The sequence below is a fragment of the Ammospiza caudacuta genome, chromosome 8 (assembly GCF_027887145.1).
Source record: "Ammospiza caudacuta isolate bAmmCau1 chromosome 8, bAmmCau1.pri, whole genome shotgun sequence".
Lineage (NCBI taxonomy): Eukaryota > Metazoa > Chordata > Aves > Passeriformes > Passerellidae > Ammospiza > Ammospiza caudacuta.
In genome coordinates this window covers 34748777-34763599 of record NC_080600.1, presented here as the reverse complement: position 1 = coordinate 34763599, position 14823 = coordinate 34748777, and the positions used below count along the sequence as shown (strand labels likewise).

The 14823-nt window shown below is 49.7% G+C and overlaps 1 protein-coding gene across 1 annotated transcript in view; it reads left to right on the top strand.

The window, feature by feature from the left end:
• The first annotated feature begins 2611 nt into the window (after positions 1-2611).
• The window catches only part of SLC12A8 (solute carrier family 12 member 8), a 43138-nt gene continuing 30926 nt past the window's right edge, over positions 2612-14823 (top strand). Inside the window, exons 1-2 of the mRNA XM_058809602.1 lie at positions 2612-2798; positions 5054-5285. Coding sequence (XP_058665585.1) covers positions 2625-2798; positions 5054-5285 — 406 coding nt within the window. The 5' untranslated portion in view covers positions 2612-2624. The remainder of the gene's footprint in view (positions 2799-5053; positions 5286-14823) is intronic.

Sequence of the window (14823 nt, the reverse complement as noted above, 5' to 3'; positions counted from 1 at the left end):
CCTACCTCAGCTTTCAGAAAGAGAAAGGAAAATACAGCAGCCAACCTTGATAATGAACAGGGACACTCTTGTGTCGTATTGTTGAGGAGAAATTAACACTTTTCCAGGTTAAGCCACTCACCCATCCTCCCAACACCACTGAAGGAGCTCTATTCCAAACATGCCAGTGCTGGAGTTCCCGAGTTTTTGAATGGGGAATCCTCAGTCAGGTCAAATTGTCATTGCTATCAAAGGATCTTCCACTGCTGAGTCCTTAATAGCATCTCTGAGAGTCAGAGCCTGGAATGCTGTCCCCTCCTGATGCAAAATACTGTATTATGCCTCAAAATTTCCTCTTAGAAGAAGAAAAGCTTCCCCAGAGATGGATGGGATTTGAGCTTCAGGCAGAGTTTTTGTCACTGGCATGGTGGGCACCTTCCAAAAGGAGCAGGAGGACACTTGCACTCTGCACTGGAAATGGCTTTGCTGGAGGTGTTGAGGGGAGCTGCAGTTGCTGTGGTGGAGAAGTTGGGATTATTTTTTAGCTTCCTTTTCCTTCTGATTTTATTTCCTCCACATCTCCTTTGAAAGCAAGTTACTTCTGGAGCAAACACAAATATAAACAAAGCCAGTAAATGAAAGAAAACCAGAACCAGCTGGAAGCTAGCATGAAAGGGAAGGGAGGAGAAGTCAGGGCTGGCACAGAGCTCCCCTGGCAGAGAACAGTCATATGTCAAGCTATTCCCAGAGTCAGGCTTTTGCTATAAATTTCCAGAGCTGGGGCTGGTGAAGCTCTGCAGTTCCAGAGGACCAAATCTTGCTGAAATGTTCAACAGGGATTGCTGCTGCACTAACCCCTTCCAGCGTGCATGCATAAATAAGCATCACTGCTTAATGGGGGCTTTTCCTTCCCACTTTCTCTGCTTGCTATTGTTGCTGTGAGCCCAGCCTTCCCCCTTTATTCTGTAGGAACCATTGGTTTGCCCATCAACAGCTGCCATAGCCTGGTACCACCTTTCTGAAAAAGCCCAAGGCTAAGTGAATGTTTGCATATGTTTGCTTTTTTTAAATTTATTTTTTAACTGAAGCATATAATGTTTATTAACCATTTAACCTGGGGTAAGCAGCTGAAGAAAAAGAACAATTGTCCTTTTAAAAAGGAGCATGGGGTTTGGGTGGGCTGTGGTGCTGACCCAACCACAGCTGTGTTTATAGCAATCCTTGGCTCTGCTCCCCACTGACCAGATAACAGCCCTGTCACAGGCAGCAGGATGCTGAGCCAAAATAGGACTTTATGATGATACCAACATCCTGGATATGTGTCTGTTTTTTTCACAAAAAAAAAAGAGAAAAGGAAAAAAAAGAATCTGGGATTTCAACCAACCCCAGAGCAGGGAAGCAATGGTGATAAAAACCCCATCATGGCCAGTGCGACCTCAGAGATGAGCATTGCTGGAGCAGGGTTGGAGAGAGGGGATATGGACATGGCTTGGAATAGGAGTCAAAGGAAGGGGAGCCAGATGTTAACAAAGCACTGGGCACTGGAGGAGCCTTCAGACTGCTGTGCACTGGCCTGAGTGATTTGTCAGCAGGGGAAGGTGGGCTGGAGCACGGGGGAAAACTCCTGACCCTGGAAAATAAATTACAGTGCAAGTGAGTGGGAAGGCCCTGAGCTCAGAAGAGTTCTTGAATTCTTTTGGAGGTACCAAGCACCTTTTCCTTCTGAAAATCTGACACTAAATGGCAAACTGAACTCCTCCAAAGAAAGGGTTGTGCTGGTGTTTAAAGCCACCAATGGGGACCTGCAGCTGAGTTTGTTCAGAGACTTTTTCTCTTTGCCACACAGTGATGGGCACAGCAGCTCCTCCTGCAGCCCTCCCTCTGCCCCAAGCAGGAAGGGTTGGATTTTTATCATGGGGCTGAATCCTGTGCAGAAAAGTCTCCAGAGCCCAGGCAGGGCGAGAGCCACCTGCCCCTGAGCACACCCTGCAGATAAGGGCTGCTGGTGCATTCTGCTTTGGGAGAGCATGATTTATCTTCCACGCTGCCTTGCCTTTGGGGTTTGTTCTTTGGCATCTCATTGTTTGCAGGGATCAGAGCTTTCAAAGGTAAATGTTCTGAAAAATTAAAATGCAAGCTTGATGCTGTTAATAAATCAGTCGCTGCAAATCCCAGGGGTTCAATTTTGGAACTGCTTTTTGTTATGAAAATGTTTTGGTTTTTTTTTTTTTTTTTGAAGCATGTCATTCTAAACCATGCAGACAGGCAGTGATGCCCTGACTGTGGTGGCTGAATCACTGTTTGACCTCATTCCTTTTAAACCAGTGGACAAAATCAGTGATTCATGGAGGAGCCCATTTACAGGGCAGAACCTGCTCATGCAAAGGTCTGCCCAGCCCCAGGCTGCAGGACAAGGTTCTCATCAAAGGGGTGTTAATAAAGGCTCTAAATGTGGCAATCAATTACATTAATTAGACAAGTAGGGGGGTCCGTGTGTGTTTCTTTTAATCTGTAATGACTCCAGATCCATGGATCACCAGTGACTAAAGTGGGTAGGTTCTTATTCTGTCCCAGCAGATTGGTGTGAATTAATCTTTATTTGGTTTTTTTTTTTTTTTTCATTCCAGGGAAACACTGGCATTGTAATGGGCATGTTTCTGGTGTCCTTTGTCATTCTGGTTGCCCTGGTGACAGTCTTGTCTGGAATTGGGGTGTGTGAGAAGTGCAGCATTGGAAGTGGGGGAGTCTACTCCATGATCTCTACTGTCCTTGGAGGTCAAGTCGGGGGCACCATTGGCCTCCTTTACATTTTTGGCCAGGTAATTTTAAGAAATTACTCAAAGAGAATTTGTAAACTTTGCAATGCAGACATTAATCTCGTGCTGTCCTGCTGCAGAAAGTAATGCTTCAGGTAAAATCTGGGTAGTGCAGCATGGGAGAGCAGCACAGGGAGCTCTGAGCCCACGCTGCTCCCCAGGAGCAAGCCTGAGCATGGCAATGTGCTGCCTGGCATGGGCACCCTGGTGGAGGAGCTGAGTGTCTGGACAAGCCCTGCAGGACATGTCCTCCCTTCCCAAATTACCCCATTGCCAGGACATGCCCTTGCTGGCAGGAAACTGAAATTAAACCAAGCAGGAGAGGTCAGGGTGGCCAAGCAAAGCTCATGAGAGGCTGTGGGCTGGCAGGTTGGCATTGGCATGCTCCATGTGCCCTCAGGGATTGGGCAGGCCTTGGCTGCTTCCCTGTGGGAGCCAGCACAAGTGGAGCTGGGCAGGGTAAGGGCCACAGATAATTGACTCCTTGTGAGCCAAAAGTCACAGTTCTGCATTTTCTGAACGATCCCAAGGAGCTGCTGGGGTGGTGAGGCACAAAAATACACAAGCAGTCTACAAAAAGAATGGAAAATAATCACTTAAACCTGCAGTAACTTAACCCTCTCCCCCCATAAAGATGTTATGAACAGTATAAAAAATGTGGTGATGTGGTGAGCAGAGAAGCATTTTTATGGAGATTTGTTTTTAACTGACTGGCTTACAGCAATCTCCAAAACTCCTGAACAGCCCCCAAACCAAAAATAATCCCCTCTTCTCCTTTCACTCCAGATTAACAGCAAGTGTCCATAAAACACGAACTGAACCCAGTCACAAGCCAAGATATGGAAATGGGCCACACATGAGAATCCTCCCTGTCAGATTTTCCACTCCTGCTCTCTGAGAGGACCCCATCTGGGAAAGCAGTCAGGCTGCAGTCTGTCCTGAGGGTCGTAAAAGCTGAGCTGCAGCAGCCCTGGCCCTGCCTTGGCATCCCCTGTGCACAGGGGCTGGCAGCTCACTAAAATCACTTTGCCTGCTCCCCAAAGCTGCTGATGCCTTTCCTCTCTCAGCCCTGCTTTGTGCCCAGCGTGCCCTGCACCAGGAGCAGCCTGATGCTCTGCTCAGGATGCTCAGGGGTGCTGTAAGCTCTGCCATGAGGCAGCTGCTGCCAGAGATGGGGCAGCCCTGTTCCCTGCTCTCCCTGGGGTCAGTGGGAATCCTGGCCATGTCCTGCAGAGGAAAACTCTGAGAGTGCAGCTCCCTGATCTGCCTGCCTGTGATGCAAGGGAATCCCCCAGGATCTCCAAGTTGTAGGTGCCCATCTGAACATCTGCCTGCCACCAGCCTTGCTGAAAACCTCACGACCCTGCAGCTCCTGGTATGAGCCAGGCTGTGCTGCTCCCTCAGTGGGCAGTGCTGGGTCAGTCCCAGGTGGGGATCTGCAGTCAATGGGGGCTCTCTCTTGCTGTCCTGTGTCCCTTCCACATCCCTCAGCTGTGCCCAGGGTGCTGGGGTTGCACCCCCAAGGTCCCAGCAGCCATATCACTGCAGCTGTCTGCCCTGCCCTGGTTTTCCAGGGATGCCAGGCGCTGGAAGGGCTGTTGCTGGAATGTCAGCTAGCAGGAATTTCTGGAGTGAACTCTCCTGGTGTTTTGGGTTGTGCTGCAGTGTGTTTGAGCCTGTGCTGCAGATGTCCCGTCCTGAGGATCTCAGCCCCCAGGGCAGAGTGTGTGGCCTGTCCTGCTGCAAGGCAAACAGGGACATGTCCTGGGACGTGGCTCACACAATGTGCTCTCCCCCAGAGGGCAGGCTCCATTCCCGCAGCCAGATGGGGAGCTGGTGAAACATCAGGGTTTGCATCCAAACTAAACACTGAGTTAAAATAACCCCAGGAGGCAGTGAAGGGGAAAAAAACCTGCTACTTCAGGCAGGTGTTGAGCTGGGACCCTTTCCTCCAGAGAAACAGAAGAAGGGGAGAAACAGAAGAGGGGGAGAAACAGAAGCTGGCTCATCCTTTTCTCTCTCAGAGAAGCCAGTGTGGTTTCTCCTGGAGTGTTGATAGAGGGTAGATGTGACAGTAGAACCCAGACTCACCTGTCTGCCTGGGCAGCAGCTCTGCTGCCTTGGCGGTGGCAGTAACATTAAAGATTGCACTGTGACAGCCAATGTCTGTCTGTCTGTCTGTCTGAACAGAGCCCAGCATGGGGCTGTGGATGGGATCCCTTTTCTCGGTGGGGCACTGACAGAGCCGTGTCCCTCAGTGTGTTGCAGGTGCCATGTACATCACTGGCTTTGCAGAGTCCATTGCAGGGGTGCTGAGCCTCAGCAACATCTGGGCAGTGCGTGGCGTCTCCCTGGCTGTCCTACTGGGCCTGCTGGGGATCAACCTGGCTGGGGTGAAGTGGATCATCAGGCTGCAGCTCCTGCTGCTCTTCCTGCTGGCTGTCTCCACACTGGACTTTGTCATTGGGTCCTTTACACACCTTGATCCAGGTAAAGCTGGGGGTTCATTGCTTGGGGGTCAGCAGGCATTCATTCCCTGGGGTTTTCTCCTTAGCTGTGTTTGTGCAGTGACTCTCACTTGGACAGTGGTAGAGTTCAGAGCTTCCAGATGTGTCCCCTGTCCTTTGGTACTGATCTATTGGAGACAACCCATTATTTTGCAAGGAGCGTTTCCAGAGCATCACTGAAGATGCCTTATTAATTTAGGTGTTTAACCCCAGGGATTGAGCTCTCAATTTGTGCTCCTGTTATGTTTCTGATATACTTTCTGATACTTCTGAAGCAGTTTCAGGAAAGAAAAAGAGGGGGCCAGGGCTTCAGAAAAGGTCTTAAGGAAAAAAGCAATTAAATAGAGTTTAAGCCATTCTTAAGTCATAGCATACATAAATGGAATGATTCTGAAAGAAAAGCTTAGGACATGACACTGGATAGTTTATTTAAAACTTGTCACTGATGATTAACAAATGTCAGCATATGATTGCCAAGCTGAGAAGTATGAAGACGATAACTTTACGTAAGGATTTTTTAAAACTTAGCAAAATATCTGTATCTTCCAGACCTTGGAAGATACTTGGAGGTTTTGTAACAACAGAGAGCATCTGTGTCTGCAGCGTTCTTTGTAGCCTTCTGCTGCCTGACTCAGCACTGTGCCTGTGAAAATGAGGATTGTGAATTTGAGCTCTGGGGATCTTGTGTGGGCACCTCTGAGGTCCCTCAGACCCTGTTTGTGCTGAGCACTCTGCTGGGTGTGCTGGGGCTCCAGGACCTGCCCAGGGCTGTGCTGGGTGTGCTGGCCTGGGCTGTGCTGGGGCTCCAGCAGGGAGCTGGGGGAGGGCAGGTGGTGCTGGGGTTTCCAGGACCCATGGGTGGGAGTTCCAGGACCCATGGGTAGGAAATCAAGGACCCCTGAGTGGGAAGGAATTTCCCCATAACTTTTCCCAGACTGAGTCCAGCCTGCAGTGACAGCTCCAGCTCGGGCAAGGGGATGTTCAGGGCTCCCTCCTGCAGCCCTGCTCGCACCAAGTCCTGCTCCCTTTCTCCTGTCTGCTTGCTAACACGTTTCAGGGCAATAATGAAGTGCAATTAGCTGAGTAAACAGAAGGTGTCACCTTTTTCTTGGCTTCCTCTGTGTCCAGCAGCGCCTTGGGGGTGGCAAGTGACCCACTAAAGTGAGTTTAAGGAAAGATCTTCGGTTTTCATTAGCAGCTGGGCTGGGTGGCAGGAGGGGTCAGGTATTCCTAGCACCGATGGCACAAGTGTCATTCGTGCTGCTGCTTTCTTTTGTGTGCAGGGACAGAAGCAGCTGCTCCCCTGCCAGACAGAGCCTCATGGAAAGGCATTTACACGTTATATTTAGCATGTGGGAAATGCCCCAAATGAGAGCCTGTGAGAGTTTCAGCAATTCTTGTAAATGAGAATGAAGCAGGGGTAGTTGTGTTGCTGTTTTGCAGGGAAAGCAAGTGACCTGCTCCAAACAGCTGTGCTCCATAGGAAGTTGTTTTCTAGAGGAAACAGGGCTGGGGGGAGTGTGTTGAATTTTTGTTGTGCTCCTCGTGGACCTTTCTAATAGCAGAGAAGATGAATACTTGAGGTGAGACCAGATAGTAGGAAAGTGGGCACAGGACCAGGAGGCAGGAATGAAAGGAACACAAACGTCAGCAGCAAACATGCCCAAGTGGAGAGGCCACCACAGGTGTCTTTGATTTCCTCCACTGTCATTTTCTTCTGACAGAAAATAGCGACAGGAAGGGAAAGGAGGCAGCTGAGCATGGCAGAGGCTGCAGCTCAGCCAAGGCTCACTGAAGGAGAGCAGGAGGGCTCCCAGTGCTGGAGCAATCGGGCTGATGGTGCCGGAGCCCGGAGCAGCTGCCCTGGGCTGGGACAGGGCACAGCCGGCAGGGACAGCTGAGGATATCGGTGCTCCCAAACACCCTGGGAGTGCTGTTCCCTCCGGCCTGGCAGGGGGATCCTCCCGAGCGCTGCATTTCCCCAGAAAGCCTCTGAGTGGTGTGTCAGCACCGAGCGTGAGCGCTGGGCTCTGAGGAGCCTCCTCTCGCTGTGCTGCTTTCTGTGCAGCATGAATGGATGGATGGATGGATGGATGGATGGATGGATGGATGGATGGATGGATGGATGGATGGATGCCTGTCCCTTGGGATTGCACCCACCAGCAAAGCATCCCTGCTGCGAGGAGCCTGCAGGTGGGACACGCAGGTGGTGCTGCAGCTCCAGCTTCCAGAGGCAGCTGGTGACAGTGGCAGGGGGCAGAGCACCAAAGCCCAGCATCAGGGGAAGCATTTGAGACCCCCTTGGGGTGTGAGCTCCACTGACCAGCCCTCAGGAGCGTGCTGCTGCTTTCAGTTTGGTTCTGTGCCTGCAGCAGGGCTGAGATGCAAAGGCAGCATGCAGGGAGAAGGGGTTTTTGAAGCTGGAGCTGTGAGCTGCATCGTGGCTGACAGCTTGTCTGGGTCATGTCCTTGTTTTATGGCAGGTTTATGGGGTTTCAGTTCACAGCCTTGGGTCTCAGTCTCTGACCCTGTAAAATGGGCCTTGTGCAGCCATCCTGCCTTTTCCCTCACTTAACATCTCCAAGTGCTGCATACACACATGAAGGGACTGCACATCTGCCAAGCAGCAGTTGCTTGAGTTTAAATAATCTCCAGGAATGCCTGTCCATCTTAAAGGCCTTAACTGGCTGCCTTTGTGTGGCTGGGCTGGGTGGAGTCCCCTGCTCTTCTCCCCATTCCCGTGGCTCACACCCAGGCACACACCAAATCGGATATTGTCCAAGCTCTCACTCCCTTCCTGTGGTTTGCCTTTATTTTTAGTCTGAGGACGGAGCATGTTTACACAAAAGGGGGCTTCTCAGCAGGGCTTCCTGCTGCTCTTGCTCCTTTTTTTTTTCTCTCTCTCGCTCTGGCTCGCTCCTGCTCCAAGAGCCGGCTGGGCTGGGGGAGCTGAGAGCCTGCAGCAGGCAGGGACTGCTCGGGGTCACTTGTGCAGACTCTGCTGACCCCTCTGGGCTGCCAGCCTGCTTGCTGCCAGGTGCCCTGTCCCTGTCCCTGGCCCCCAGGCTGCCTGCAGGGTGGGGTGGGACTGGCTGATTTTTTGGAGTTAATCCTAAACCCTCCCTTGGCTTCAGCTGGCACTTCCCCTGGGGCTTGGTCACATCCCAGGCTGGGATCTCTGCCAGGGGTGGGTAGGGAGGAGAGGGGCTCTTGTTCTGTGTGGGAACCAGCGTCCTTGAGCTGCCTCTGCCCACCAAGCTTCCAGTCATCCCTCCTCCAGGAACAGAGGCCCCTGTGCTCCTCCTCCAGACAGGACACATCCCTATTCCCTTTCTCCCTAGCACAGGTGAGTGTTTTTAGCAAACCTAACACAGGTGAATTGAAATCAGCCAGTGCTCCACTTCTCAGCCCATCACCCAGACCCAGCACTGGCTGCAACATAGCAGCAATGCAGGGTTGTTTTGGCTTGTGTGTGTCTGTATTTTAATGATGGAGGTCCAGACCTCTACATCAACCTGAGTTATTTTGGGAGGAGCAGTGAAAGTAGAGGAGAGGATGCTCCTCTCCCTGACCAGTTTCTCAGAACAGTATGTGAAACTTTTTTGGCCTTTTCACATCCTGAACATTAGAGTCACGGAAAAAAAAGAAGATAAGCCATTTGTTAATGCCCATTATTTTATTTTCCTAGCATATCTCTGCTAATTTTTGTGTAGGGTGACTCCCAAATACTCCCTTTCAATGAGGCGCCTGCTTTCCTGTTTTGGCAGTGGCTCCCAGGTGCCCTGTGAGAGCAGAGCTGCTCTGGGAGCAGGGCTGCTGTTAATTTGGTTGTGCTTTGATGGGGAGATGAAAGGAATCACCAGAGGCCCAACAACAGCCTCTTAAATGCCTGGTGGGGGTGAGAAATAAATTATCTTGTTAGTAATTCGGTAATTGTGTCCCCTTGGGCTGGGATTCCCCGGTCCTGCAGGAGATGGTACCATGGGGCTGGGGTGAGCCTGGAGCTTGGCTCTGTGGGGCTAAACCCCTCTCCTCAGGCTGGGAAATCTGGGTAGCTCCTTTCTCAGAGATGCAGGGAGGTTTGAAAGGCATGTTGCTGTCAGGGTGCTTCTGCTTGGGATTATTTTCCATGCAAACCACATCCTTCATGTCACCCGCTTGGGTTTCAGCTTCCCTAAGCTGCTCACACAGTGCCCAGAAAACTCATTTGTCATCTTCACAAGTGCTCTGGAGGATTCATCCCCCTCCAGTGTTCTATGGCCGAGCTGGGGAGCTGATGCTGTCCTGTGGGTACCACTGGCGAGGATTTGTGGGAGATGAATTTTGCCTGGAGCTGCTCCAGCAGACAGGGAACCTGCAATTGTTGAGGTGATTTATGTATATAGACACTCTGGTGTTGTAAAGATGCCTCAAATGCTGCCTCTGGGGCTTCGATGGACTGAATTAATTAAAAATATTCCCAGAGATTGAATATGAAAGTGATCAAAGCATCCTAATCTGCGGCTTCTGCTTGGCTCTGGGTTGTTTTATTTTATTTTTGGGCACAAGGGGTGTGCCCCAATATCTTAAGAGAGGGTGCAGGAAGGATGTGTGTGTCAAAAGATGATCTGCAGCAAATCCCAGAGGCTTTATCCAGGCTGATTGCTGACTTCCTGGCCTGAGACACATCTGGAAACTGGCACCAAATCCCAAGTAGAAATCACCGTACGAGCAGCAGCAAAAAACAAATTAAAATCCCACTTTGCTACTGAACAAGGTACACACCGTGGTGAATAAAGGCAGGAGGCTGCTAATACACTCCTTATTTATTAAAAAACATGGGATTGCTTTTCCCAGCTTTTTCCAATTATAGTGCATTGAATGGCCCTGACATCACTCTTGAGTCAGGGCCAGCCTATTCAACAGTCTGGCGAAGACATTTATTAACTGGTTACCTGCCAATTGTCTGGGCTAGGAGCTGCGGGACAGATGTGTTTTGGAAAGTGATAACATTGTTAGAGGCCTTATTTAGATAGTGAGAGGAAAGCTACACTGCTCTGTCCAGGTTCTCTGAAGCAGGTATTTAAAGCAGTTTATTTAGAAGAAGAAAACCCAAAGCAGCTAGCCCGAGATGCAGCCCTGTTTGTAGTTGGTTTTCACGGTGTTTCCCTGCTGGAGGACATCCAGCAGTGGGGCTGTGCTGGGGAGCAGCAGAATTGATATCTGACAGATGCTCAGGTGTCAGCACAGCTGCTGCACCCTGGGATGGGGCTGGCACCGCTGTGTCCCTGCACTGCCCAGCCCAGGTGGGATTCCTGAGCATCTCCCAGGAGGTGGGAAAGAGGGGAGGAGGGATCAGGGTCTGTGGGTCCTGCCCTCCTGCACCCACTGGGCTGCACTGGGAATGGATGCCGTGTGCATCTAATCTGCTCATAAAAATTTATACAGGTGGATCCTTCCCTGCATCCTTGGGGACCCTGCTCTGGTCACAGCTATGCCAGGTTTATCCCTTCTTCCTGCAGCCTAAACCCACTGTCTGGGGTCTCTGGAGGACTTGGCACAATCTGGTGCCCTTCCTTTTGCATTGAACCGCCTTGCTTGGCAGGCCTCTGGTGCTCAGTCCTCTCAGGGCTGCTGAGCCATGGGAGTGAGCAGCCCTGTGCCATGAGCTGCTGGGGATGAGCAGAGCCCTGGCCTCCCCTAAATGAGGCCCTAAAATGTGCCTCTGAATGGTGCTGTCCTGTACTGGCTGGCCAGGTTCATTCCTGGAGCCAGCAGAGGGCTTGCTCAGGTTGCTGCAGGTTCAAGCTTGCTCAGTAGGTAATGGAGTTCCTGATGCACACAGGAGGGTTTGCACACATTGATTTAACCTTTAATTGCTTTGCTGTTTCCCTGTGAAGCAATGCTAAGCTCATCTTCCTAGAACTTGTAAATAAACCCTGAAATACCCTGGCTGGCTTTGTTAGATTCTGCCTTCATGTGGGCTTTCCCCCTCCATCCCTCCCTCCCATAAAACCTCCTGTGCAAGCTCTCCTTCAGCAGCAACTACAGAACCAATAAAACAGACTGGTTTGAGGAGGATATATATCATCCCACAATTTCTCCCTCTCTTCTCATTGCTGTGTTTGGATGGGACAGCTTTATTTAATTGCATTGATTTTTTTCCCTCTTTTTTCTGGTGCCACCATATAATAGTTTTCAAATGATGGGGATATTTTGCCTCTTCTTTTTTTTCATTCCCCCAGTGTTTAATTCCAGTCACAGTTCATCTGTGCCCTGAATCAGCTTTCCTTATTTAGGGATTTAATTTATTAAGATAACTTCTAGATATTAGTTTCTTCCTCCAGCCACTTCACTTCTAGTTTGCATTCCTCTCCTAGGCTAAAGAGAAAACTTTGTGTGGGAAATAGCTCCTTGTCTGCTGTTCATCCTCTCTCCTGGCTTGTGTTAACAATTTTTGGCCTTTTTTGTCTGTAAGTAAGGGATTTTATCCTGGTTGTGCCTTCACTAACCTCGATGGTGGCTCAGTGGTTCTTTCAGTGGTTCAAAGGGGGAAAAGCGTCCATTGAAAATTGATTTTTTAGGGAAAATCTATTCTATGACTTACACAGAATTAAATTAATAGTTTCAAACAAGTAAACAGAAAAATTCTTTTAGGTGACAACGTCTTGCTCAACCTTTCCAAAATCAATGCTGTTTGGTTTGATTTGCATTCTGAAGCCAGACTTAAGGCTGTAGCTGTGTGTGTGTTGAGTATAGAGGATAATGAAAACCTTCCAAAAATGAAAATAAGCTATCCTTTTAGACACAAAATCAAAAAGTCAACAAAAGGAATAGTTTTCTTTTGAAGTACCACTGTCATGTGGATAATATATCCATAATTTATCATGGGAAGCTGGGAGCAGGGGATGCTGTAGTCATGAGGATGGCAGAGGGCTCGTGGCAGGATCTGGTGGATTAAGTTGAATCATCTTTCCTTTGAAAGATGGGGATCTGATCAGCATGGGTTGGGCTTTGTCCCAAACAATTCATGGAGCAGCCCTGAGATGGAGGGGAGCCACTCCAAAGGATGTGTGTCATCACCACTGCACTGCCACTCATTTTCCTCCAATTGTTGTGCCTTGACTCAGCCCAAATTCTGATCTCTGGAGCCCAGGGCTTTTCACTGGAGAAGTTCTGCAGTTCTCCCACAGCTGGGCTCTCTGGGCACGACTTCCAAGAAATACCATTCTGTAATTGATTATGGCACCCCATTGATGAAAACTGCTTTCCTGGAAGAAGGATGGGGCAAGGGACACTGCACTTCTTGTCCTCTTTGCAATGAATAAAATAATTTTCACCAGCTGGTTTGAATACCATTGAACAAACCAGGCTGAAAATACCACATCAAAGAAATCAAATAGTAATGGAAGGATTTATATATTACAGCAAGTCTAGTGCTTAGCATTAAATAATGCATAACATAAGAAGAATTTAAAAAGTTGAAACACCTGTGTTAAAATCCTTTACTTTTTTTTTTTTCCTAACCAGTATTTCAGAGTTTCTAACAGAAATGCAGAAAATTTTAATTTTGTGGCTTTTTTTGGAAAAAATTATTACATCCCACCAACCTGTAGAGACTGAGTAAGAGCCAAAGAGCTCTGCTAGCCACTGCCACAGGCACATTCCTAAGTTTTCCTTTATTTAAGCAGTGCCTTTGTGATGAGGAGCTGTCTCTGCAGGCTCCCAGTGTGCTCTTGTGTACATTAGTGGTTTTCCACTTTCCCCAGAAGCTGAGGCAGAGATAAAGCAGGCACAGGGGAGTTGGGCAGAAATTAGCATTTCCTCCCACCCCGTCAGTCCTGCAGGAGATGTGGTGTGCCTGGGGGCAGCATGGGCTGCCTCCTGATCTGAGAGAGGTGACAGCATCCTGCACATGGAAACTGCTCCATTAGCTAAAGACAAACATCGGAGACAGATTTAAGCGGCTCCCTTTGTTTATTCTGCCTTTTATGCTATTTTTAGCTGCTGGCTAGCACCCAGAGCTGCAGGTCCATTGCCTTCGGGGAGAGGAGGTGCTCTGGTCTCTTGGCTGGGATGCTCCGTGGGGAGATGGGGGTGCAGTTACCAAAGAGGATAAATATGCAAAGGGACGATGACGCTTTTTTCTCCGGGTTTCCCCAAACAGATCATCCCTGGCCATTCTGCTGCAGTTTTTCTTGCTTACATGAGGGTATTCAGAGCAGGGACCCCATGTCCCCCCAGGTCTCCTCTAACACAGCAGAGCATTGCACTGCTGATGCCAAGCCTCTTCCCAAGGCATCCTGCAGCAGGCTGGCCTGCAGGACAGCTGCCAAACCCCTGATCAGTTTGAGAAGAGATGGCCCAGAGAGCTTTCCCTCGGCAGCGCTGTCAGCATCCCCAGTTTGCCCATTTGTCAGCTCGGCTGAGCCCTGTGTATGCCCGGGGTGATTCATGCCCTGCATTGGGACGCCCGTCCCGGTGCTGCTCCTGCCCTAAATGCCATTTAAACATCCCGGTTTGTCCCTGCCGCTGTGGGTGGGGATGCTCAGGTGCACGGACGGTGGTTTTGGGACAGGGTTAATGGTGGGATCCCCGGAGCCCCCAGCAGCAGGAAGCTGCATTGTGTGCTGACTTTAAACAGGAGGTTTGGGAGATCAGCTCCGGAGCAGAACACAGGGACTGGGGAGGAACAAACACTCGCTGCTTCAGAAGGGCGGTGATTTCCTTTCGGGTAAACACGTCATTAATCTCAGGGAGCACATTCTTTTCCATCAAAAGATAAGGGATTCCAGTTGCCTTTCTCAGGGCTTGGCCTTTTTAGATTGTTTTAACTGTGGCTTTCGCTCCTGCAATTACAGACTGTGCATACTCTCTCTTTTTAGGTTTGCTGGCTTTATTGTGGGTGCAGAGAAAGTATTGGGCAAGGGAACTCCTTCCCTGCTTTCTTTAAATTTGCTCTAATCTTTCCTCCTCACTACCCTCTTGCCAAACTTTTTTCCCACTAAAACCTGTCTATTTTTGCTACGTGCAGCTCTGACGAATTTGAAACGTAAGTGTGGTGTTTGTCCTGATTCATGAAACAATCTCCCCAGTGCTGATGATAAAACAGGAGCTTATTTGTTCACAAATGGAAAATTAGCAATGAGCTTCTCTCCCCACCTTGGGCTGCCTCTTGCTGCTCAGCTTTGGTTTGGCCTTTTGGCTTGCTGTGAGGAGTGGGGCAATGCTGGCTGTGCCAATTTGCTGACACATTCTGGGGTCACAGCAGTGGCAGAGGTGCTGCTTTTGCTTCTGCTCCCTGTGGCTTGGGGTCTGTGGTCACTCTGAGCCCTTTTGATCATTAATGTGTTTAACTGGCATTTAGGGATGAAATTACAGAGGGAATTGAGTCCCTTTGCATTCTTACCTCCTCTCCCAATACTTTCTGCTAAGGGCTGCCAACAGCAACATGGGCTGGGGTGGGGTAGGGCAGGAGCTGAGGAGCTCCCACATCCTGCATCTCTCAGTGCCCTGGCAGCTCAGGCAGATGCTCTGCAGCC